The sequence below is a fragment of the Hypanus sabinus genome, chromosome 16 (assembly GCF_030144855.1).
Source record: "Hypanus sabinus isolate sHypSab1 chromosome 16, sHypSab1.hap1, whole genome shotgun sequence".
Classification (NCBI taxonomy): Eukaryota; Metazoa; Chordata; class Chondrichthyes; order Myliobatiformes; family Dasyatidae; genus Hypanus; species Hypanus sabinus.
Genome location: NC_082721.1, coordinates 15640649 through 15665190, shown reverse-complemented (window position 1 = coordinate 15665190; position 24542 = coordinate 15640649). Strand labels below are relative to the sequence as shown.

At 40.7% G+C, this 24542-nt stretch overlaps 1 protein-coding gene across 1 annotated transcript in view; it reads right to left on the bottom strand.

Moving 5' to 3' along the window:
• The window catches only part of LOC132405784 (interleukin-6 receptor subunit beta-like), a 126998-nt gene that overhangs the window by 22542 nt on the left and 79914 nt on the right, over positions 1-24542 (bottom strand). Inside the window, exons 5-10 of the mRNA XM_059990791.1 lie at positions 21741-21873; positions 20391-20572; positions 14938-15095; positions 11495-11648; positions 9827-9909; positions 3720-3924 (exon numbers count right to left, since the gene is read on the bottom strand). Coding sequence (XP_059846774.1) covers positions 3720-3924; positions 9827-9909; positions 11495-11648; positions 14938-15095; positions 20391-20572; positions 21741-21873 — 915 coding nt within the window. The remainder of the gene's footprint in view (positions 1-3719; positions 3925-9826; positions 9910-11494; positions 11649-14937; positions 15096-20390; positions 20573-21740; positions 21874-24542) is intronic.

Genomic DNA, 24542 nt, shown 5'->3' with positions numbered 1-24542 from the left:
AATCTATTCTCATTATTGGCTTCCAATCCAGAGGAAGTTGTTATACTGATTGCTTCCTTAGACTTCTCCACGCCAGAGTTCAACTAAGAATCTGGTCTTTTTTTATTGTTAATTTTCTCAGCTCCTCCAACCTTCACACGTCTCAAAAAGTACTCCTTCATAATTCTCTGCAGCAAGTGGCGCCAATTATCCTGCTGGCTAGCTTTCTCTCTCTTCTCCCCTTCTCTACAATTTCTCAGCTTGGTACACTCCAACTTTGTGTGTGTTTTTGTGGAATCTGATTTTATTTCTTGTGGTTTGATTGTGAAAATAATTTCCTTCAGCAGAAATTAAAAGGTTGCACCAGGTATCAATTTGATAACCAAAAGCCATATCCCACAAATCTGCTGAACATCTATTTACTCCCAAGTATTTAGTTTGTCTCTGTCTCATCTGGACCAGGTGGGAAAATGGCTGAGAAATTGTAGATGGAATTTAATGCAGACAAGTGTAAAGTGTTGCACTTTGGTAGGACCAATCAGGGTAGGTTTTTGCACAGTGAATGGTAGGGCACTGAGGAATGTGGTAGAACAAAGGAATCCGGGAACATAGGTTCATAAGGTAGTTAGCGTCATAAAGAAAGCTTTTGGCACATTGGCCTTCATAAATCAAAGTACTGAGTACAGGAGATGGGATGTTATGCTGAAGTTGTCTCAGACATCGGTGAGGATTAATTTGGAGTATTTTGTGTAGATTTAGTCACCTATTACAGGAAAGATGCAAATACAAGCAGACTTTTTCCATTGGGGTTGAGTGGGACTACAACTAGAGGTCATGGGTTAAGGGTGAACGAATAAAGGTTTAAGGGGAACCTGAAGAGAAACTTCTTCACTCAGAGAGCTATGAGAGTGTGGAATGAGTTACCAGCACAAGTGGTGCATGCAAGCTGTATTTCAACTTTTAAGAGAAGTTTGGATAGGTACATGGAAGGTAGGTGTATGGGGGGGGCTATGGCCCCGGAATAGGTCGATGAGAGTAGGCAGTTCAGATGGTTTAGCACAGACAAGATGGGCCAAAGGGCCTATTTCTGTACTGTACTTTTCTACGACTATTATCTGTGCAGCATGTATACTGCTACAACTCTTTCAGACTTGTGATGGTTTTTAAAAATAAACATCACCTAAAGCCTTAATACTTCAATGTCATTGTAACATACTGTAGCTCACATCTAACACTGGGTGATGCTATTTGAAGCCCAGCGCTTTCTAACGTGTAACATTATTTAATGCGTAATATATATAAGATTATAAGAGGCAATCAGCATCTTTTTCCCAGAGCGGATATCCCCAATACCTGAGGACGTCATCAGGAAAGTCTGATTTCTTTTTGGAGTGAACGAGGATGAGATGTGACGACAAAGGTAGATAAGATTATGAGAGGCAAGGAGGGCAAGAATAGCTAACACTAGAAGACATCCTTTTAAGGTAAGTGGAGGAAGGTTTAAGGGAGTTGTCAGAGGTACAGTAGGTTCATTTTTTTTTCAGAATCAGAATCTGGATTAATATCACCAGTATAAGTTGTGAAATTTGTTGACTTTGCAGCAGCAGTACAATGCAATATGTAATAGAAAAATCTGTTAATTACGGTAAATATATACTAAATATTTAAATTAAATAAGTAGTACAAAATAGATTTAAAAAACTAGTGAGGTTCTGTTCATGGGTTCAATGTCCATTCGGATAGCAGAGGGGAAGAGTGGTAACACTGAGTGGTTAAGTGAAGAATATACTACTGAGGGTGCTGGTGCTGACACAATAGGGACGTTTAAGAGACTCTTAGGCACATGAATGAGAGACAAAGGGATAGTTACGGGCTCTGAAGATGGGGATAAATTGATCATGGAGTCAGAATGCCATCGAGGGCGAAGAACCTGTTCTGTGCTATCTGTCCTATGACAGGACCTGTCTGCAATAATGAAAAAGTCACAGTAAGAATGTTTTTCCTTTTATTTCATAAAGTGCCCTCACTGATAGCAAATTTATTTCAGTATCATTGAACCATAGAACATTACAGCACAGAAACAGGTCTTTTGGCCCTTCTTGGCTGTGCCAAAACATTTTTCTGCCTAGTTCCACTGACCTGCACCCGAACCGTATCCCTCCATACACCTCTCATCCATGTACCTGTCCAAGTTTTCCTTAAATGTTAATAGTGAGCCCACATTTACCACTTCATCTGGCAGCTCATTCCACACTCCCACCACTCTCTGTGTGAAGAAGCTCCCCCTAATGTTCCCTTTAAACTTTTCCCCTTTCACCCTCAACCCATGTCCTCTGGTTTTTTTCTCCCCCAGCCTCAGTGGAAAAAGCCTGATTGCATTCACTCTATCTATACCCACCATAATTTTATATACCTCTATCAAATCACCCCTCATTCTTCTACGCTCCAGGGAATAAAGACCTAACTTATTCAACCTTTCTCTGTAACTCAGTTTCTCAAGTCCCGGCAACATCCTTGAAAACCTCCTCTGCACTCTTTCAACCATATTAATATCCTTCCTGTAATTAGGTGACCAAAACTGCACACAATACTCCAAATTCGGCCTCACCCATACCTTATACAGCCTCACCATACATTCCAACTCTTATACTCAATACTTTGATTTATAAAGGCCAATGTACCAAAAGCTCTCTTTACGATCCTATCTACCTGTGATGCCACTTTTAGGGAATTTTGTATCTGTATTCCCAGATCCCTCTGTTCTACTACACTCCTCAGTGCCCTACCATTTACCTTGTATGTTCTACCTTGGTTTGTCCTTCCAAAGTGCAATACCTCACACTTGTCTGTATTAAACTCCATCTGCCATTTGTCAGCCCATTTTTCCAGCTGGTCCAAATCCTTCTGCAAGCATTGAAAACCTTCCTCACTGTCCACTACACCTCCAAACTTTGTATAATCAGCAAATTTGCAGATCCAATTTACCACATTATCATCCAGATCATTGACATAGATGACAAATAACAATGGACCCAGTGCTGATCCCTGTGGCACACCACTAGTCACAGGCCTCCACTCAGAGCAGCAATCATCCACAACCACTCTCTGATTTCTCCCATTGAGCCAATGACTAATCCAATTTACTACCTCACCATGTACACCTAGCGACTGAATCTTCCTAACTAACCTCCCATGCGGGACCTTGTCAAAGGCCTTACTGAAGTTCATGTAGACAACATCCATTGCCTTCCCTTCATCCACTTTCCTGGTATCTTAGAAAGAAATAATGAGACGGTCATTATCAATTTCTCTAGTGAACCTTAGACTATTTGACTAAACAAATTTATTGATTAAAATTATGAAATAACAGGAAAATGACTGCAATTCTGTGCAAAGTCCTGATGAAGTGACTCAGCCTGAAACATCAACTGTACATCCATTTCTATAGATGCTGCCCGACATGCAGAGACCCTCCAACATTCTGTATGTGTTACTCTGCATTCTTGTGCATATTCTTTGCTTATTGTAGTCAAAATATTAGAATAAACCAATTGTTTTATTGCATCTACACCCTTCGGCTACTGTTATAAATTCTTCCAGCAATACCATATCTAGATTTAATTTAAACATTAATTTTAATGCGATTTCTTCTTGCATCTATTTCAGTACAATTCTGCTGCTTCAAACCCTAACCAATAATGAGTGGAGTTCTCTTGCTAAAAGCATGCATTTTGGGTTACCTTGCATTTTAGACGATGAAATAACAATCTGAGCTTTTGGAGATTCTCCCACTGAATTGTAGGCAGATACCTGGATACTGTAGTTACTATCAAGTAGGTAGACGGTGCTCTCTAGGAAGGAGGTGTTGTACTCCTGCAGCTCTGGCTTATGCAGTCTGACCCTGTAACCCAAAATCTTTCCATTTGCTGCACTTTTGTTCAGCGGCTGTGTGGACAACATTAATGTGCCGATTTAATTGCATTAAGCAAATGGAAGCAATACCTTAATGAATACAATTTTAGAAATCTCACAAATTCTTTAGTTGATAGCGCAGTTTAAAAACAAATGAGACATAATGTTTGGTTTAACTCTCCCTTGCCCTTCAGCAGCCTGGTTATTGTTATTCCATTTATAACTTTTAGGATGGAGATACTTCTCTACCAAGGGAGGTGTAAGGTGCTCCTTCCCTCTGCCAGCCTTTGGGCAAGGAATTGCACCTGTTAGGCCCCCCGGTCAGGGTCAGATGAAGAAATGGGAGCATATGGTGGATGATCGTATGAGAAGCTGGTGTATTTCATAAGTCCTGGTTATGCATCCACTAATGCCAAACAGACAATTTCTGAAGAGTATCGATAATGGCTGGGGTCACCCATCTTGTAAAGACACTGCCCCGAAGAGGGCAATGACAAAACACTTCTATAAACACTTTGCCAAGAATGACTGTGGTCATTGGAAGACCAAGACCGCCGACCTCATATGACATGGTACATAATGATGTTGATGACAGGCTCTTTGATACCTTCCAACACACAGGAGTCTGTGTTCTAGTGATAGAAGATTAGCTGACCGGCAGGAGGTAACATGTGGGAATAAGGTGGCCCATTTCTGGTTGGCTGCTAGTGATGAGTGGTATTCCACAGTCGTCGGTGTTGGCGCCGTTTTTTTCCGCGTTACCCGTCAATGACTTGGATGATGGGACTGATGGCTTTGTGGCCGGATTTGCGGATGATACAAAAACAGATGGTGTGGAGAAAGCAGGGTGTCTGCAGAGGGACTGGGACAGATTAGGAGAATGGGTAAAGAAACAGCAGAAGGAATAAAGTGCAGGGAAGTGTATGGTCTTACATGTGGTAAAAAGAATAAAGATATGGACTATTTTCTAAAGGGGGAGAAAATGTAGGTGCGTGTAGGTGCAAAAGGGACATGGGAGTCCTCATATAGGATGCCCTAAGGTTTAACTTGCAGGTTGAGTCAGTGGTAAGGAAGGTTATGTTAACATTCATCTTGAGGACTAGAATATAAACGCTGAGGCTTTATAAGGCATTTGTCAGACCACCCTTGGAGTATTGTGAGCACTTTTGGGCCCCTTATCTTAAAAAGGATGTGCTGGCATTGAAGATAATCCAGAGGAGGTTCATGACAATGAGCCCAGGATTGAAAGGGTTAACAAATGAGGAGCATTTCATAGCTCTGGGCCTATACTCGCTGGAGTTTAGAATATTGAGAGGGGAACTTATTGAAATCTATTGAATACTGAAAGACCTTGATAAAATGAACGTGAAGACAATGTTTCCTATAACAGTGGAGTCTACCATCAGAAGGCAGAGCCTCAGAACAGAAGAACAACCCTTCAAAACAGAAATGAGGAAGAATTTCTTTAGCCAAAGGGTGGTGTCTCTGTGGAATTCACTGCCACAGATGGCTGTGGAGGCCAAGTCACTGGGTTTATTTAAAGCAGAAGTTGATAGTTTCTTAATTAGTAAGGGTGTCAAAGTTTACAGTGCGAATGGGGTTGAGAAGGATTAGAAATTAACCGTGATGGAATGGCAGAGCAGACTCAAAGGGCCAATGGTCTTATCCTGCTCCAATGGTCTTATGGTTTTATGTGCCAATAGTGCACACAGTGAAAAACCATAATTTGGCAAAACAATTTCTAAGTACATTTTAATAATTTGACATTGCATGTAACTGTATTTGGATATATGGTTTCAGGAATGAAGGTATTCAGTTATAAAGTTCAATTGCAGAAGACTGGAAATTTGAAGGAACGTGCAGGAAATGGTGAAAGACTTGAGTGAGTAGCATTGATGAGATTACTTACCAATCTAGTCAGAAACACAAACAACATCTTTATTGATAATAAATTATCCCAAAATAAGATATTTCCTACCAATGTTAATGGAAATAGAGTAATATGGAGCCAGAAAAAATAAGAATGGCAGATTTCCTTCTCCGCAAACATTCATGACCCAGTGGATTTTTACACCAGTCCAGTACTTTCATGATGACTATTAATCACAGTGGTTTTAAGTTCTTGTTTTAATTAATTACATGATGTTTCAGCTACCTTGGTGGCATTAAAACTCATGCCTCCAATGTCCAGGCTTCTGGATACCAATGTCAGTAACAATCTCAATACTACTAAGGCCAAAAATAATAAAAATGCAACACGTGTTCATTCTAATAGTTTTCTGCTCACGGGTCAAAATTGGAAACATACTGTAGCAATGAAAACGGATGAATAATTTATTAAGCTATATTTTTTCATGCAAATATAGTTTCATTCTCTGTACTCCTGTTGCCTCATGAATCATTTTATCAAATCTACTTTTTATTCCTTCAGGAGGACTACAGCCTTGTTGTGGTTTGGAGGCTTGCGTGCTTCATTGACCTGGAGAGCTATGCTGGCTGGAGTCAGGGCTTTGTGCTTTGACTCATGGTAGGGTCACCCTTGCCAAACAGGTCAAAGAGGGTGAGGCCAGACTAAGAGTCATCCTCCGGAACTCCAGGTTCAGGGGTTCATTTCAGGGCTAACAACCCTGACTGGTAAAACAAAATTGTTACAATGAAGAATCATTCTACATCTGAGTGCAATGGTATTCCTGAATCTCCATCTGGGACTTGTGTAACCAATAGGAGAAGAATTAGGCCATTTGGCCCATTGAGTCTGTTCCACCATATCATCAACGTTATTCTCTCAGCCCCAATCTCCTGCCTTCTCCCCGCATCCCTTCAGGCCCTGAGCAATCAAGAAACAATCAAACACTGCTTTAAATATACACAAAGACTTGGCCTCTACAGCTGCCTGTGGCAAAAAATTCCACAAATTCACCACTCACTAGCTAAAGAAATTCCTCCTCACCTCCATTCTAAAAGGATGCCCCTCTATTCTGAGGCTGTGTCCTCTAGTCTTAGACACTCCAACTATAGGAAATATCCACATCCACTCTATCAAGGCCTTTCACCATTTGATAGGTTTCAACTTGGTTACATCTCATTCTTCTGAATTTGTGCAACTACAGGCCCAGAGCCAGCAAACGCTCTTCATATGACAAGCCATTCAATCCTGGAAACATTTTCGTGAAACATCTCTGAACCCCCTCCAGTTTCAGCACATCCTTTCCAAGATAAGAGGCCCAAAACTGTTCTCAATACTCCAAGTCAGGCCTCACCAGAGGTTTATAAAGACACAACATTGCATTCTTGCTTTTATATTCTACTCCTCTTGCATCACATTTGTTTTCCTCAGCACGGACTCAACCCTTAGGGAATCCTGCACTAGGACTTCCAAGTTCCTTTTTGCCTTAGTTTTTTGTATTTTCTCTCCATGTAGAAAATAGTCAACCCTTTCGTTTCTTCTATCAAAGTGCATGACCATACACTTCCCGACACTGTATTCCATCTGCCATTTCATTGCCCATTCTCCTATGCTGTCTGTCCTTCTGTAGCCTCTCTACTTCCTCAAAACTACCTGCCCATCCACCTACCTTCATATCGTCTGCAAACTTTGCAACAAAGCTGTCACCTCCATCATCCAAATCATTGACATATAACATAAAAAGAATCAGTCCCAACACAGACACCTGTGGTACACCACTAGTCACCAGCAGCAAAATAGAAAAAGCTCCCTTTATTCTCACTGTTTGCCTCCTGCCAATCAGCCTCAACTTTATCCATACTAAAATCTTTCCTGTAATATCATGGACTCATAGCCTCAAGTGTGGCAGCTTGTCAAAGGCCTTCTGAAAATCCAAGTACACAACATCAACCAATTCTCCCATGTCTATCCTGCTTGTTATTTCTTCAAAGAGTTCCAGCAGATTTGTCATGCAAGATTTTCCCTTAAGGAAACCATGTTGACTATGGCTTATTTTATCAGGTGCCTCCAAGTACCCTGAGACCTCATCCTTAATAATCGACTCCAAGAATTGCCCAACTACTGAAGTCAGACTAACTGGCCTATAGTTTCCTTTCTTCTGCCTCTCTCCCCTCTTGAAGAGTGGAGTGACATTTGTAATTTTCCAGTCTTCCAGAACCATTCCAGAATCTATTGTTTCTTGAAAGATCACTAATAATGCCTCCACAATCTCTTCAACCACCTCTTTCAGAATCCTGGGGTGTATTCCATCTGGTCCAGGTGACTTATCTATCTTCAAATCGTATAGTTTCCCAAGAACCTTCTCTCTAGTATTAGTAACTTCACACACCTGGAACTTCCACCATACTGTTAGTATCTTTCACAGTGAAGGCTGATATAAAATAATTATTCAGTTCATCCACCATTCCTAACTCATACATGGTTTTCCAGTGGTGTGGTATCCACTCTTGTCTCTCTTTTACACTTTATGTATCTGAAGAAACTTTTGGTATCCTCTTTAACCTTATTGACTAGCTTACACACATATTGCATCTTCACCCTCTTAACAACCTTTTTAATTGCCTAAAAAAGCTTCCTAATCCTCTAATTTCCCACTAATTTTTGTTCTATTATATGCCCTCTCTTTGGCTTTTATGTGGGCTTTGACTTCTCTTGTCAGTCACAGTTGTGTCCTCCTGCCTTTAGAATATTTCTTCCTCTTTGGGATGTATATATCCTGTGCCTTCCGAATTGCTTCCAGAAATTCCAGCTATTACCGCTCTGCCAATGTTCTTTTCCAATCAATTTTTGGCCAACTCCTCTCTCATAAATCCATTCACTCCACTGTAACAGCGATACATCTGACTTTAGCTTCTCCTTCTCAAATTTCAGAGTGAATTTGATCACATTATGATCACAAAGAGTTTTTTTTTACTTTAAGCCTTCTAATCAATTCTGCTTCATTGCACAATACCCAAGTCGGAATTTCCTTTCCCTTAATGGGCTCCACCATGAGCTACTCTAAAAAAGCCATATCGTGGGGCCTCTAGAAATTCCCCCTCCTGGAATCTGGCACCAACCTGAGTTTCCCAGTCAACCTACATATTGAAATCCCCCTTGACCCTTGACCATTGTAACATTTCCCTCTTGGCAAGCATTTTCTATCTCCCATTATAATTTGTAGACCACATCCTTACTACTGTTTGGGGGTCTACATACAACTCATATCAGGGTCTTTTTACCCTTGTAGTTCCTTGGCTCTGTCTAGAATGATTCAACATCTTTCGACCCTACGTCGCCTCTTTCTAATTATTTAATTTCATGTTTTACTAACACAGCAATGCCTGCCCCCCCCCCCCCACCTTCCTGCGTGTCCTTTCGATAAAATGTGTATCTGTGGATATTAAGCTCCCAGCTATAATCTTCTTTCAGCCACGATTCAGTGATGCCTACAACATCATCCCTGCCAATCTGCAACTGTGCTACAAGTTCACCTGCGTTATTCCGTAAACTGTACGCATTCAAATATTACACCTTCAGTCCTGTATTTACCCTTTTCGATTTTGTCCGCCTTTTACATTGCAGCTCATCCTGTTGAGTGTAATCTTGCCCTATCAACAGCCTCTCTTCACTACACATTGCCTCTGTCTCTAAACCAGCTACCTCATCTTCAGCATTCCTGACAGTTGTGAAAACTGGCAGGAAGAACTGTTGTTGGAAACCCTGAACACCACCAGAGATGGAGGACCTTCATTGCTGCCCTAAATGCTAGTGGCATACCGGGCAGTAAGTAAGTAACTTTTTATTTGCATCTTTTTTAAACTTGAGAGTTGAAAGTCAAGAATTTTACTTCAAAAGCAATTTGTCACACTGCCTTCAGCTTGTTTATTAAATTTTTTTCATGTCAAAGCGTAGTAAACTGCAGAGGTACCAGTAATATTATAATAAACAGCAACCACCTCATTCATATGGTAACATATTGAAGCATACCTTCCATCTAAGACGTACTCTTCGAATTCCTTCTGAATTAGGTTTCTCAATACTTCTCCAGAGCTGCAGTTGTTGAGTTGGAACTAATACCATAAAAATCAGCAAATTAATCGCAAGTTAGCAACAAAGTAAAGCAGCAGGAGGTGCAGCTGAAGTTAGTCAAAATGCTATTAAGTGTTATGTTATTTCTGTTTAAACGTACCGTGGGTTAACAGTAAAGAATCATATTCTGGAAGAATTATGTGAACTTTTATTTACAGTAATAAACAAACACGTCTTAACCAGCCAGATGCTGAAACGTTCTGGCAAACCCCGCGCGTGCTCAGTGCTCTGTCCAATTATGTACTGGCACATCATTGCACGTGATATCACCACATGAAGTTCCTTGTATTTTGAAACTGCTTGAACACATTGTAAAAGGTCATAGGGAGAAAAGTTATGTATTAATCAAACATTTTAAACACATTTTGAAGCGTACATTTGGAAATCCAGGGGCAGAATCTCACAGCAGCAGAAACATAAATCAGAAGCCTGTCATCATCAGAATCAGGATTAACGTCACTGGCAAATGTCAAGATAGTTGCTGCTACGGAGCAACAGGTCATTGCAATACATAATAATAAAACATTATTATTATTGTAAATTACAGTAAATATATATGTGTGTTAAATTAAATGAACAGTGTAAAGAGAGAAAAAAAGTAGTGAGGTAGTGTTTATGGGTTCAATGACCATTCAGAAATTTGATGGCAGAAGGAAATAAGCTACTCCTGAATTGTTGAGTGTGTGCCTTCAGGGACCTGTAGCTCCTCCCTGACAGTAGCAATGGGAAGAGGGCATGTCCTGGATGACGGGAGTCCTTAATGATGGGAGGCTAGTGCCCATGATCGAGCTGACTGAGTTAACAACTTTCTGCAATCCTCTGCAGTGTCCCCCCCCGCCCCATACCAGAGAGTGATGCAGCCAATGAGAATGCTCTCCAAGGTACATCTGTAAAAATTTATGTCTATGCCCCCATTCCTCTACCATGAGGTCAGAACCGTTCAAAACAATGCTGATAGAAGCTACTTAATTGACAACTTTGTAGATGATATGCACTTAAGCTGAGAGCAGGTTTTACGGAGACATGCATGGGCAGGTTCTTTTTTAAAGAGAGTGGTAATGCTGGGAGCAGATAGGATAGTGGTATTTAAGAGGCTGTTAGACGGACGGGAATATGCGAGGAATGGTGGGATAGAGATCATGTACAGACAGAAGGAAGTTAGTTTAACTTGGTCTTGTGTACAGCACAGGCATCATGGGCAAAGTGCCTGTACTTGCGAGGTATGATTCTGTGATCTATTGTAATGTGGGACCAAGCACAACCTATGGACTCACTTTCAAGGATTCAACAACTCAAGTTCACAGTAGTATTTATTTATTTTTTTTTGTTGTTATTATTATTTGTATTTGAACTGTATGGCTTCTTTTTCACATTGGCTGCTTGTCAGTCTTTGAGTATAGATTTTTTTCCATTGATTCTATCGTATTTCTTTGTTCTACTGTGAATGCCCACAAGAGAACGAACGTCAAGGTAGGATAATAGTGACGTATACAAACTTTGATAATAAATTTACTTCTCACACTGAAGTTGGTCACTTATCACAACTGCACCAGTTCCCAGACATACCACGCTCGGCTGTCATGCATGTGTTCTCGTTACTCCACTCGCTCCACGGACTGGTCTCAGCTTTCTGCTTGCAACGAATCTTCAGCTGGTACGTGGTGTACGGTAAGAGGTTACACTGCCTGAAAAACGTACTATTTATTGCTGTTAGGGGAACCTAGGTGTCAAGAAAGAAAAAAAAAGGACTTCGGTTAAAAAAAAGACATTGCAGTAAAGCTCTAAAGTCACAATAACTAGCAACTTATTGTGCAGGTTTTGCCTTACAATGATTTTTACGAAGTGTATAGTCATTAGCAGTGTAATAAGCTTAATGGATTGGGAGCGTTCTCTCACCCAGCTGAATAACTAATGATTTTTATATTGCTCTTTGTCGAGCTTGCCATGCATAAACTGAACGCTTGCATTCCAGCAGTGATTTTGTTGAGAAGGGACTTCAGAAACACAACTCTATTTTCTTTTCCAAGACAATAATCACTCTTGTGCTTTTATAGCCACCTCCAGGCAGAGCACAATTTTGTTGTAGGGTTTGGTGGCTTACGTGCCTCAATGACCCTGGCAGCTATGTTGGCTGAAGTCTGGGCATTATGCTTTGGCTCTTGATAGGGTCACCCATGGCAAACAGGTCAAGGGATAGGGGCCAGACTAACAGTGATCCACTGGTCCTCCAGGTTCGGGGATTCAACTCCAGGCTAACAACCCCGAGTGGTAAACAAAATTGTTACAGAAACAACAATGAAGAATCTTTCTACATTTGAGTGCAACGGTATTCCTGAGTCTCCACCTAGAGCTTGCATGACTGACAGTAATGAAAACTAAGAGGAAGCTACTGGCATAATAAAGGAAGTCCTGAACACCACCAGAGATGGAGGGCCTTCATTGCTGCCCTAAATACTCGTGGCGTAACAGGCAGTAAGTAAGTAAGCTCTTATGACTAGGAATAAAATGCACAAATGCTGGAGGAATTCAGCAGGTCAGGCAGCATTGACGAAGGGGAATAAACAGTCGACATTTTGGATCAAGACCATATTGGGCCTGCAGGATCTCTTGAGTTTTCTAAAATGCTGTCCACTTTGTTGAATGTTGTGCTTATCCATTTAAAGCAGTATTTCCCAAACTGGATCCACAGGCCCCTTGGTTATTGGTAGGGGTTCCCGACATTAAATCGGTTGGGCGCTGATTTAAAAGGAAAATAATCCATCCAACTGAGGGTTTGTGTCCTTTAGATGATGGAAAGGTGGCAGGAGTTAAGTCACATCATAAGGAATTCACACTATGACCGTAGTTAAAGGCATAAAACTTGTGGTTAGTCCAGTTTTTAGCCAGCAGTGACGTATAATGCTGATGGTTAGGGTGTCTCCAATATGTTGATTCTTAGCTATATACTATATGTATCTAATCATGCATAGTTTTGGGAAGAAGTCTTTTAGCTAGTCATTCAGTTCAAAGGTAATACGGATGGGTCCTAATAGCTGTTATACCATGGGAAAAAATAGACACATTACCAAAGCAAAACCTCCATGGTCATACCAACTCTTTTGCATTTCCATAAGCTTTTTTTCCCTCTTAGAATTAGCAATGACATTATCATAGACCACAGCCTCTGTTTTTTGGTTTCTGCATTACTTATTAAGAATGATTAAGAAACTTGGTTTGATATTGTGGTTTTTCATGTCCCAGAGCACCTATCCTAATGAAATGCATTAAACAAAAGAGACGCTTCTGTGTAGAGTATGGATCCAGAACCAGCATGGAGATACATACGTATTGGTCAAGTGATAAATTACAAAACCAAACCAAGTAAACTTTTCACTTTCTTAAATGACCACATGCGACTATTGGGGCTTCAGGCCATACCATTATATGTTCGTGCTGGTGTCAGAATTGTTAGTGGCAAATTGAGACTTGCCCTTTAAACCAAAATATTTTGTCTTATTGTTCATATGTTGAAAAAGGTTTGGTCAGAATTACAGTTTTTGACAGGTAACATTTCTTCCTACTTCCTTAAGTAGAATCATAGAAAGAGGTGTAGCATAAAAATATCTCTCCAGCCTATATTCAGCACCAAACATTTATTACACTAATCTTATATCCTATATCAATCCAATATTTTACCCTCATCAATTCTCCCCAACTCTCCTCAGATCTTTCTACAAGATTGCACAGTTGGGAGAACTTAAGCAGCCAGTTAACCTACTAACCAACAAATCCTTCTGCTCGTCTATACTTCCCCAGAACCTACCATTCAGTATGTGTCCTACCTTTACTAGCGTTTCCAAAGTAGATCACCTCACACCCACTGGGACTAAATTCAGTTCACTAGTGCATCGCCCATTTTGCCTAAAATCAATATCAGCTTTTAGACTACAGCAACCATCCTCACGATCAACACCACTACCCACTTTCACCTCATTTACAAACAACACTAATTTTAGAGCAATCATTTGCAAACAATCATTGTGTCATCTGCAATATTCACATTAGGGATATTGAGCTATTAAAATGTGACTAACAATTATTTAAACTATAAAACAATATGGGAAAACAATATTTTTGAATGATCATACAAGAATCACATCTGCCTAGGAATGTGCTGTCTGCATAGCACATATTATGTAGTAGGAACTCTATTGTAATCTGTTTTTGAAAATAGTTCCATTGATTTGCATGTGTCATTTATTTTAATTTCCAAGGTTTAATTTTTTCGTCTGTTAATGTAAATTATGTACCACTTTAAAAAGTTCTCATTGTATTCAGGTTAATCAAATATGTTAAGACTAATCAATAATAATTAATAACCTATTAATAACCTTTGTAATTCGTTATTAAATACAGAACTCGCACCACCAGATTCAGGAATGGTTACACCACCACAATCAATGGACTCACTTTCAAGGACACTTCATCTCATGTTTTGATAGTTATTGCTTATTTATTTATTATTATTGTTTCTTCTTTTTGCGTCTTCCCAGTCTGCTGTTTTCTGCACTCTAGTCGAATGTCCCAGTCTTCCATTGATTGTTACATTTACAATTCTATAGATTTGTTGTGTATGCCCATAGGAAAATGAATCTTAGGGTTGTATATATGTACTTTGATAATAAAACTAACTTTGAACTATATCATGTTTTTGATTTCATGATTTAAATGCAGGCAAACAGGCAATATCAACATGTTGAAATTAGTAACCCAGCCACAAGTCTTAATGCTACAAAAGATTATGGCGCTAGCTGAAATTAATCTGAATTAGTAAACACATTTTCTTTTCACAAATGCAGTCTTATTAAGGAATTGATATGAAATGCACTATTGAATTATTATATTTTATATAATTATACATATATATTCATACATATCAATATTTTTACTTCCTTTATTAGTTTTGCATTAATGGGATTGATGGGATTTGGAGGATTAAAACTCTGCCATTATTTGATAAGAAAAATCACCTGGATCCATTTCTCTTCATCAAGTGCCTTGTACTGAATCTCAAAAGCAGCCTTGCTATGATTAATCATCTCAAAGGGCATCTTCCACTGTCCAATTAGGCAGTCATTTTGTTCTGTATCCTGTGACATCTCAGTTATTTGAGGAGCTTTGAATTTCACTGTGGGATAAATGAAACATCGGTTTTAGTCCCCACCTGGATTTAGGGTAGTGGCAAGGAATTCAGAGGGGATGAGAAGAGGACCTTTCTCACTCTGAGTGGCGAGAACCTGAAGATACACTGATGAAATCAGGGTCACTTAAAACATCTGAGTAATGTCTAGATGAGTACTTGAATCGGCAAGGCTTTAGAAGCTATATAAAGTGTTGGAAAATGAGATTAATGCCAATAGGTACCTTCTTGTTGGCATGGATACAGTGAGCTGAATAGCCTGTTTCCATACTCTATGACTCTATTTGCTAATATTATTAACCAGCTGCATTACTATATATTGTATTTTATCCTCAAGTTAAGAACGAACGTATTTACTTTAGAGGCAATGAAATTTAGGTTCACTACATTCATTCCTGCATCTTTAATGAGATATTGTTCTTCTGAGCAGGAATACTGTTTGGTCACTTCTTCAAAGACTTTTGGTGCGTTTTCACATGTAACTGGGAAAACAAAATTTATTACCTTGCTTTTACATACGTGGGAGACTCCAGTTCTAAGCACTAAACAATTCCTAATGACTTTAAATTGTTTATTTTTATAGTACCATTTGGTAATAATAACTAGAATTCAGAAAAATGAATGGCAAGACGATTAATGTTCTGACAAGAGAGTTTCACAAATGTAGATTGCCCAATCCTTTCATAGGCATTTCTTGAACTGGTGATTTACGTCAGGATAAGGTGTCAGTCATTCAGACTGAAAAGAGAAGCTGCTTTCGTCACAGTGGTTGTGAATCTTTGGAATTCCTTCTCCTGGAGACTTCAGATGTCCTCAGTTATTGAGTATGAGTCAAGGTTGAGATTGTTTTTTGGGATCTGGGGTATTAATTCAAGATTCAAGATTCGCACAAAATGCTGGAGAAACGCAGCAGGCCAGGAACTCAGCTGTGGAAAAGCTATGGAAAATTGACGTTTCAGGCCGAGGCTCTTCATCAGGACTGGGAAAAAAATATGAAAAGTCAGAGCAAGAAGGTGGGGGAGGGGATGAAGAAGTACAAGGTGGCAGGTGAAAGATGAAAGTGGAAAAGGGGAAAGGTGAAGTAAAGAGCTGGAGAAGGGAGAAACTGATAGGCGAGGGTAGAAGACCATGGAGGGGAAAAGGAAGGAGAGGAGCGGCAGAGGGAGTTCATGGGCAGTTAAGGAGATAAGTTGAGAGAGAGACACGGGAATGGGAAAATGTTAAAGGGATGGGGCAACTAATGGAAGTTAGAGAAAGCGATGTTCATGCCATCAGGGTGGAGGCTACCCAGACAGAATGTAAGGTGTTGCTCCTCCAACCTGAGTGTGGCCTCATCACGGCGACAGAGGAGGCCATGGATTGACATGTTGAAATGGAAATGGGAAGTAGAATTGAAATGGTTGGCCACTGGAATATCTTGCTTTTTCAGGTAGGTGGAGTATCAGTGCTCGGTGAATCAGTCTTCAAATCTATGGCAAGTCTCACCGATATGCAGCAGGCCACACTGGGAGCACAGGATACAGTAGATGTCACAATGGACACGCAGGTGAAGTTGTCTCACGTGGAAGGACTGTATGGGGCCCTGAATGGTAGTGAGGGAGAAGGTGTATGGGCTGGTGTGGCACTTGTTCTGCTTGCAAGGATAAGTACCAGAAGGGAGATCAGTGAGGAGGGACAATGTTCGCGTAGAGAGAAATCCCTGTGGAAACTGGAAAGTAGTGGTGGGAGGGGGAGAAAGATGTGCTTGGTGGTGGGATCTCATTGCAGATGCAGAAGTTACAGAAAGTTATGTGTTGGACATGGAGGTTGATGGGGTGGTAGGAAAGGGCAAGGGGAAACCCATCACTGGTGGGGTGGTGTGTGGATGGGGCAAGGGCAGACACGCACGAAATAGAAGAGATTGGGGTGAGGGCAGTGTTGATGCTGAAAGAATGTTGATGTTGATGTTGATGCCCCTTTCTTTGAAGGAGGAGGATATCTCATTAGTTCTGGAATGAAAAGCCTCATCCTGAGAGCAGATGAGGCAGAAACAGAGCAACTGAGAGAAGAGACTGGCACTTTTACAAGTGACAGGATGGGAAGAGGTATAATACAGGTAGCTATGAGAATCAGTGGGTTTATAAAAAATATCAGTAGATAAACAGTCTCCAGAGATACAGTCAGAGAGATTGAGAAAGGGAAAGAAGGGAAAAGAGGTGTTGAAAATGGCGTAGGTAAATTTGAGAGCAGAGTGGAAGTTGGAGGCAAAGTTGATGAAGTCCATTTGTGACAGTTTCTCAACTGGAGTCAGTTTGTCTACTGATATCTTTTATAAATGTGTGGATTCCCACACCTACCTGGACTCTCTCTCTTCCCACAGTGACACTTATATGTACCCATGCTGAGCTCATCGATTTGAGTTCCTCCAGAATTTTGAATGTGTTGCTTGAATTTCCAGGATCTGCATTATTTCTCGTGTTCAAGATTGAAGACTGTTTAATGTCATTTCCAGTACACAGATGTAAAGGGAGAATGAAATAATTGTAAATCCTGATCTGACACAGCACAAAAAACATACAATTTAAAAAAAAACACAATAATAAATTAAAAATGCAATAAATATAAATGCATAAGACAGCTTTATATACATAGATTGATTGTCCATCCATAAAGTAAAATGGATATGGGGATTGGCGAGAAAATTGGAGCCAAGGTAAAGGATTGGACATTATTTTACTGAATGGAGGATATGAAAGGACACTTGATTCATTGAGAGAAAAAAAAAACTGAATGAAATGGACTCCCTATGCACTATCACCCAAGTGGTACTAAAGGACATGACTAGTTTCACCAGTATCATCTTCAGTGGGAGAAACAGTATGTTGACTGTGTCACATCTGGGTACAGTGCTCTAAAGTCAAATACCTAGACTGAACATGATATTCCTGCAAGCCGCCTTGCAAATCAAAACCCTGACCTGAAAGTATGCTGGCGTTCTTCATCATCAATTGGTCAAAATCTTGGTACTCACTAGCCAATAATGCTGTGAATGTATCATCGTTACAGGGATTGTAATGGTTGAACATCACCGTCCCAAGATGTTTGTTAGAGATGCGTATTCGATACTGTCCTTGCAAACAATGCACACATCGTATAATTGAATAATAAAACAAAATATAATAATTGACCCACTCCCCTTACAGTTTATAAGGGGATAATTTTTAAACATACTATTTGAAAATGACAGAATGAGTAAATGTCCTCTAGCTATAGTATAAATATAGACTAACTATAGTAGATTGAGAAACCATAATCACAAAAGGGTAATTACTACACTCAGTGTCTCTCAATACTCTTCTCCAAGCAGAAGTAACATAAGCACAAGTCATTTGCATATTCCCACCGAGTTATCAGAGTGGATCACTTCACTTAACTTTACAGTAATACACACCAAATGCTGAAGGAACTCAGAACTCAGCAGACCAGGCAGCATCTATGGAAAAGAGTAAACAGTTGACATTTCGGGTCGAGAGCCTTCATCAAGGTTGGAAAAAGAGGTAAGAGTCAGATAAAGAAGGTGAGGGAGGGGAGGAGGAGAGAAAGAAGTAGGAGGTAGGTGAAACTGGGGGAGTGGGTAAAGTAAAGAGCTGGGAACTTGATTGGTGAAAGAGATGCTGGAGAAGGTAGAAATTTGATAGGAGAGGGTAGAAGACTATGGAATCAAGGGGAGGGGGAGGAGCACCAGAGGGAGGTGATGAGCAGCTAAGGAGATAAGGTGAGAGAGGGAAACTGGAATGGGGAATGGTGAAGGGCAGTGGGTCAATTACAGGAAGTTCAAGAAATCGATGTTCATGCCATCAGGTTGGAGGCTACCCGTCATTGTGTTGCTCCTCCAAAATGAGTATGGCCTCATTGCGGCAGCAAAGGAGGCTATGGACTGACATGTTGGAATGGAAAAAGAAATGGGAATAGGAAGTAGATTTGAAATGGGTGGCCACTGGGAGATAAGACATGAGCGACTGAGAGTACGAGACACCCCACAGATAGGATGCCAGTCTATCGAGAGGTTAACTCCCTGCATTTTGCCGGTACCCATTTTCAGCTGGGTGGACTGGAGCAATGTGTGGTTAAGTGCCTTGCTCAAGGACACAACACGTCGCCTCGGCTGGGGCTCGAACTCATGACCTTCATTTCGCTAGTCCAGTGCCTTAACCACTTGGCCACATCTTTGAACTTTAGTCCTAATCAACAGGTCAGTGAAGCAAGTGTCCAGTTATGACATGAAGGTCAATACTTATCAAGGTGCTCCCAGAATTATCAGTAACAAATATCAAATCAAGTACAACCAGCAGCCACTAGTTGCTAAACAATAATTTCTAATAAAAACGCTCTGAAATATAAAGGAACTAGTCATGTTAAATGACAAAGGAATAGTTTATTTAAACAACCCAAATTAAACTAAACAAATAATGTTGGAGTTTTAAGATTAAATTACTTTCTACACCCAGTAACTACTTTATTAGGTACACTTGTACACAAGCTCACGAATGCAAAATTTAATCAATCGTACGGCAGCAACTCAATGCATAAAAACATGCATGCATGGTCAAGAGGTTCAGTGGTTGTTCAGACCAAACATCAGAATGGGGAGGAAATGCACCCAAGTGATTTTGACTGTAGGATGATTGTTGGTGCCAGATGGGGTGGTTTGAGTATCTCAGCAACTGTAGATCTCTGTCGGATTTTCATGCACAGCAGACTCTAGAGTTTACAGAGAAGGGTGCGAAAGAAACAAAGAAAATCCAGTGAGCGGTAGTTCTGTCGGTGAAAACATCTTGTTACTGAGAGAACCCAGAGCAGAATGGCCTGACCGGTTCAAACCCACATGGAGGCAACAGTAACCATGTGTTACAACAGTGGTGTGCAGAAGAGCATCTCTAAATGCACAACATGTTGAACGTTGAAGTGGATGGGCTACAGCAACAGAAACCATGAACATACATCCAGTGGCCACTTTATTAGTTACAGGAGATGCCTAATAAAGTGACCACAGAGGTATATTGACATTTCTACAGATGAGTTACAAAAGCTGATTTAACTGTGACATATTTACCTTTCCAAAGAGCAAATTAGCTTTTATCTTTCACAACTTAACATACAATTTTATCTGCATGCATGTTAGCAGTTAGTTATATCAATCAAAATATCTGTATAATCCTTGTCAAAACTTAATAAAATCTTGCAACACAGGACTATATTTTTAATGTTTCTTTTTTAAACATATGATAAAAGATTCCATATTACCTATTAGCATGCCATCAAGGCACTTGTGGTTGGACATTGCTGTTCCAAGTGCATTCTCAGCTGTAACCCAGATGTCATGGTAGGATATCAAATTTGAAACAAGGACTGTGCATGAGTTCTTGGTCTTATTTGTAGTACAATTCTTTGGTTTTAAATATCTGGTAGTGCAATTTCCAGTAGTTCTGAAATGGTCAAGAAACATAGCAATTTAGTTGAAAGTTGCCTGTCTTTAACGTAATCACCGAAGAGCACATACACAAAGCTAAATAATTGGCACAGAATTCGAGTAGATCCGATGTTAGACACTGTGCAGTAACTAGGATACTGACCCTGAGAGCCTACCCGCTACAATTTAGGTGGGACAAATTTTTCATGTTGCTTTCGGGATTTCCAGAAGTGGCCACGATCATTTTAATTAGCCACTACTGTAATACAGAAAGCTCATATCACCAAATTTGCAATGTATAACATGTTTCCAAAGATGCCAATGAGATAATAAATCTATCTCTTAACAATGTTGAATAAGGGAAATATGCTGGCTAGGACACCTGCTCCTTAATATAGTGCTGGGAGGGTCTTTCAACTTCCACAAGAAAGCAGAGTTGCGGTATAATGTCACATCAGAAAGACAGCACTTCCAACAATTTAGGCCTCAATTAACATTTCATGGAATTGAAAAAGGATCTAGTGCTTTCCCAGAGGGCATGATGAATAAACTCTTCTGGGTCTTACAGCCGGGTACAGATATTGATTATAAGCCCAAGAAGAGTTTATTTTACAGAGCTGCTACTCTAGATTTATGTTCCAAGTCTCTGGAATTTATGGCTCACATCGGTGATATAAACAGAAATATACAGGATCAAGGACACAAGAGATTCTGCAGATGCTGGATATCCAAAGGAACACACATTAAACGCTGGAGGAATTCAGCTGATCAGGCAGCATCCATGGAAATGAACGAACAGTTTGGGCTTTGATAGGGTCACCCATCTCAAACAGGTCAAAGTGTAGAGGCCATTCTAAGAGTGACTCACCACTCCTCCAGGTTCAGGGGTTCAGCTCAGAACTCAGAACTCTGACTGGTGAAACAAAATGATTGCAGAAACAACAATGAAGAATCCTTCATCATCTGAGTGTGATGGTATTCCTGCGTCTCCACCTGGGACTTGTATGATTAAGTGGTGAAAACTGAGAAAAAATAACTACTGACATGATGAAGGAAGCCCTGAACACCGCCAGAGATGGAGGACCTTCATTGCTGCCCTAAACACCATAGGTGTAACAGGCAGTAAGTAAGTAACAGTAGCGCCCAGTTTTGAACAAAGTGAAATATTGAATCATATTACTCACTCTGACACATGTAATGTGAAGTTTGTTTCCAGGTATGTTTCAGATCCTGGATCCCAATTACAAACAATGCTCTGTACTGCAAATGAGGTCCAATACGATGTGCAGAATGAAAGGCGTGGTTTCATTGGAGGGTCTGCAAGAAAGCAAACACTAACATTTTGACACATAGAAATTATTTCTGATTTGATCAGGTCTCCAATTATATTTTCTTTTGCACTAATGTCTCATTTTGTACTGTTACGCCTGTGCCCCAACTCTGAGGGGCCGAAGGGTACAAAGTAGCCCCCTCCTTTTTGAGAATCATAAGATCGCTATTTATTCAGGTCAGGAGACCCAGGAAATGAGAGAAAGACATGCAGTATCTACAAGGGGTTTGGAATGTCCTGGCCCCTCAGCAATACAAAGCCACGGGAAACGGCCATTGTCTCTTGGAGACAGAATTGTGTATTGAGTACTGTACTATTTATTTGAAGCACTCAGGGAATGACCAAAGTGGGCTGGTTGAGGGATGGCACCATCCCAACCTAATTGATTTCTGAGACCCCGTGAGTAAGGATAAAAGACGGTCTGGGGAACAACCCCTTTAGACGCACCAGGCGAAATGCTAGAAATCCCGTGACAGCGTTTAATAGCAACAGCCGGAGGAGGGCCCACGTGTGTCCTTTCCCATTGCCCGGGATTGAGGCCTTACCACGGAAGACAGCTTAGCTAAAGAAGAGATCACCACTGACGACATTTCGAAGGATCAACATCATAAAAAGGAAAACGGGCAAGTTCTAAAAATCCGTCTCTCTCTCCAACCAAAAGCTGCAGCCTGAATGAACTGAAGTGACTTTTATATTTCCATCGGACAATACATTATCCCCTACACAATGATAGAGCTATTTCTTATTGATTATTATTATACCTGCACTTTTAGAGTTAGTATTGACGACGTATATTATCAGTATGTTTGCATTGATATTATTTTTGTGTCTTTTTACCAATAAATACTGTTAAAAATAGTACCATCAGACTTCAATGGACCTCTCTATCTTTGCTGGTAAGTTACTCAGTTATGGGGTACGTAACAACTTGGGGTTCTCGTCTCGGGATTTGATACCAAATTGGGAGGCCAGTGAATCGGGCTTGTAAGTCCAAACTTGGATCTGGTTATGTGGGTAGCCAGACGGGAAACCAGCAAAGATGGACGTGGATGAATTTATAGAAAACCCAACTCTGGAGGCGCTAGAGGTGGCCACCAAATCGGACTTGATAAATATGGCGAAGGGACTTAACCTCGCAGAGGTGAGGTTGTCAATGAAAAAGCGGGAGGTGCAAAGGGCCATAACTCAGTATTATATTGGGAAGAATGTGTTTGCAGCTGAGGTATTGGAAAATATCCCTGAAAAGGTACAAGCTAGTGGGACGGCTCAGTTAGAGTTGGAGAAATTAAGGTTGGAACAGGAAATTAAGTTAAAACAGCTGGAAGCAGCCGAAAAGCAAAGGGAGCATGAGCTCCAGCTAAAGGAGTTAGAGCAGGACAGAGCTGAGAAGCAAAGGGAGCATGAAGTGCAGATAAAACAGCTGGAAGCAGCTGAAAAAGAGAGGGAGAGAGCTGAGAAAGAAAAGGAGAGAGCCGAGAAGGAGAGAGAGTATGAGGAGGCAGAGAAACAGAGGCAACATGACTTGGATATGGAGAAGTTAAGGCAAGAGCAAAGAGCTCAAGGGTCAGACCGAGAGGAATGGTTTAATGTTAGTCGGGAGTTGAGGTTAGTACCTCCGTTCGATAGTTGATAGTTGATAGTTATTTCTTGCTTTTTGAAACGGTGGCAATGAATCAGAAGTGGCCCAAAGAGCAGTGGGTGGTGTTGTTACAAAGTGTGTTAAAAGGGAAGGCACAATGGACATATGCAGCGTTGTCCATGGAGGAAGAGGTGGAGAATTATGACAAGGTAAAGGAGGCCATTCTTCGGACTTACGAATTGGTACCTGAAGCGTATAGACAAAAGTTCAGAAATTTAAAGAAAGGGTGGAATCAGACGTATACCAAGTTTGCCTATGAGCAGGGTGTGCTCTTGGACCGTTGGTGTACAGAAGAAACAGTGGAAGAGGATTTTTGGCATCTCAGGGAGTTAATTCTGATTGAAGAATTTAAAGGTTGTGAGGTTGTGTTTCAGAGGATATCCGAATGTATTTGAATGAGAAGCTGAATAAGTCCATCTCCGAATTTGCTAGGTTCGCAGATGAATATGCCCTAACCCACAAGACAAAGTTTTCCTCGAATTAAAGTTACCAGAGAGACCGTGGGAACAATAGAGAAAGCCCGCCGGCTGAGCCAGAGATCCCGCTGGGAGCTAGTGGTAAGATTGAGGGGGAGAGGCAAGACAGCCAGAGATTTCCAGGCTTGACCTGTTTTAATTGTGGAAAGGGGGGACATATTGCATCTAGGTGCTTTGCTCCGAGGAAGGAGACAGGAAAAGGGAAAGCAGCAGTCCCTATAGGATGTGCCGTGGTAATCAGTAAATCGACAAGAGAGCCCCGGGTAGACAGAGTACGAGAAGGGTCTGAGACTTGTATGTCAAACGGAACCGTGTCTGTGAGAGAGGGAGACCCACCAGTTCCAGTGCGGATCTGGAGAGACACGGAACTGTCCTTGATTAGCAGTAAGGTACTGGATTTTGGTCGCAAGATGGGAATGGTAGCTGTGAAAGGAATAGGAAAAGGGACAGAAACAGTGCCCTTGCATAGGATCATTATGAATTGTGAGCTGGTATCTGGACCAGTTGAAATGGGGGTGTGATCAGAATTCCTGAGAACTGA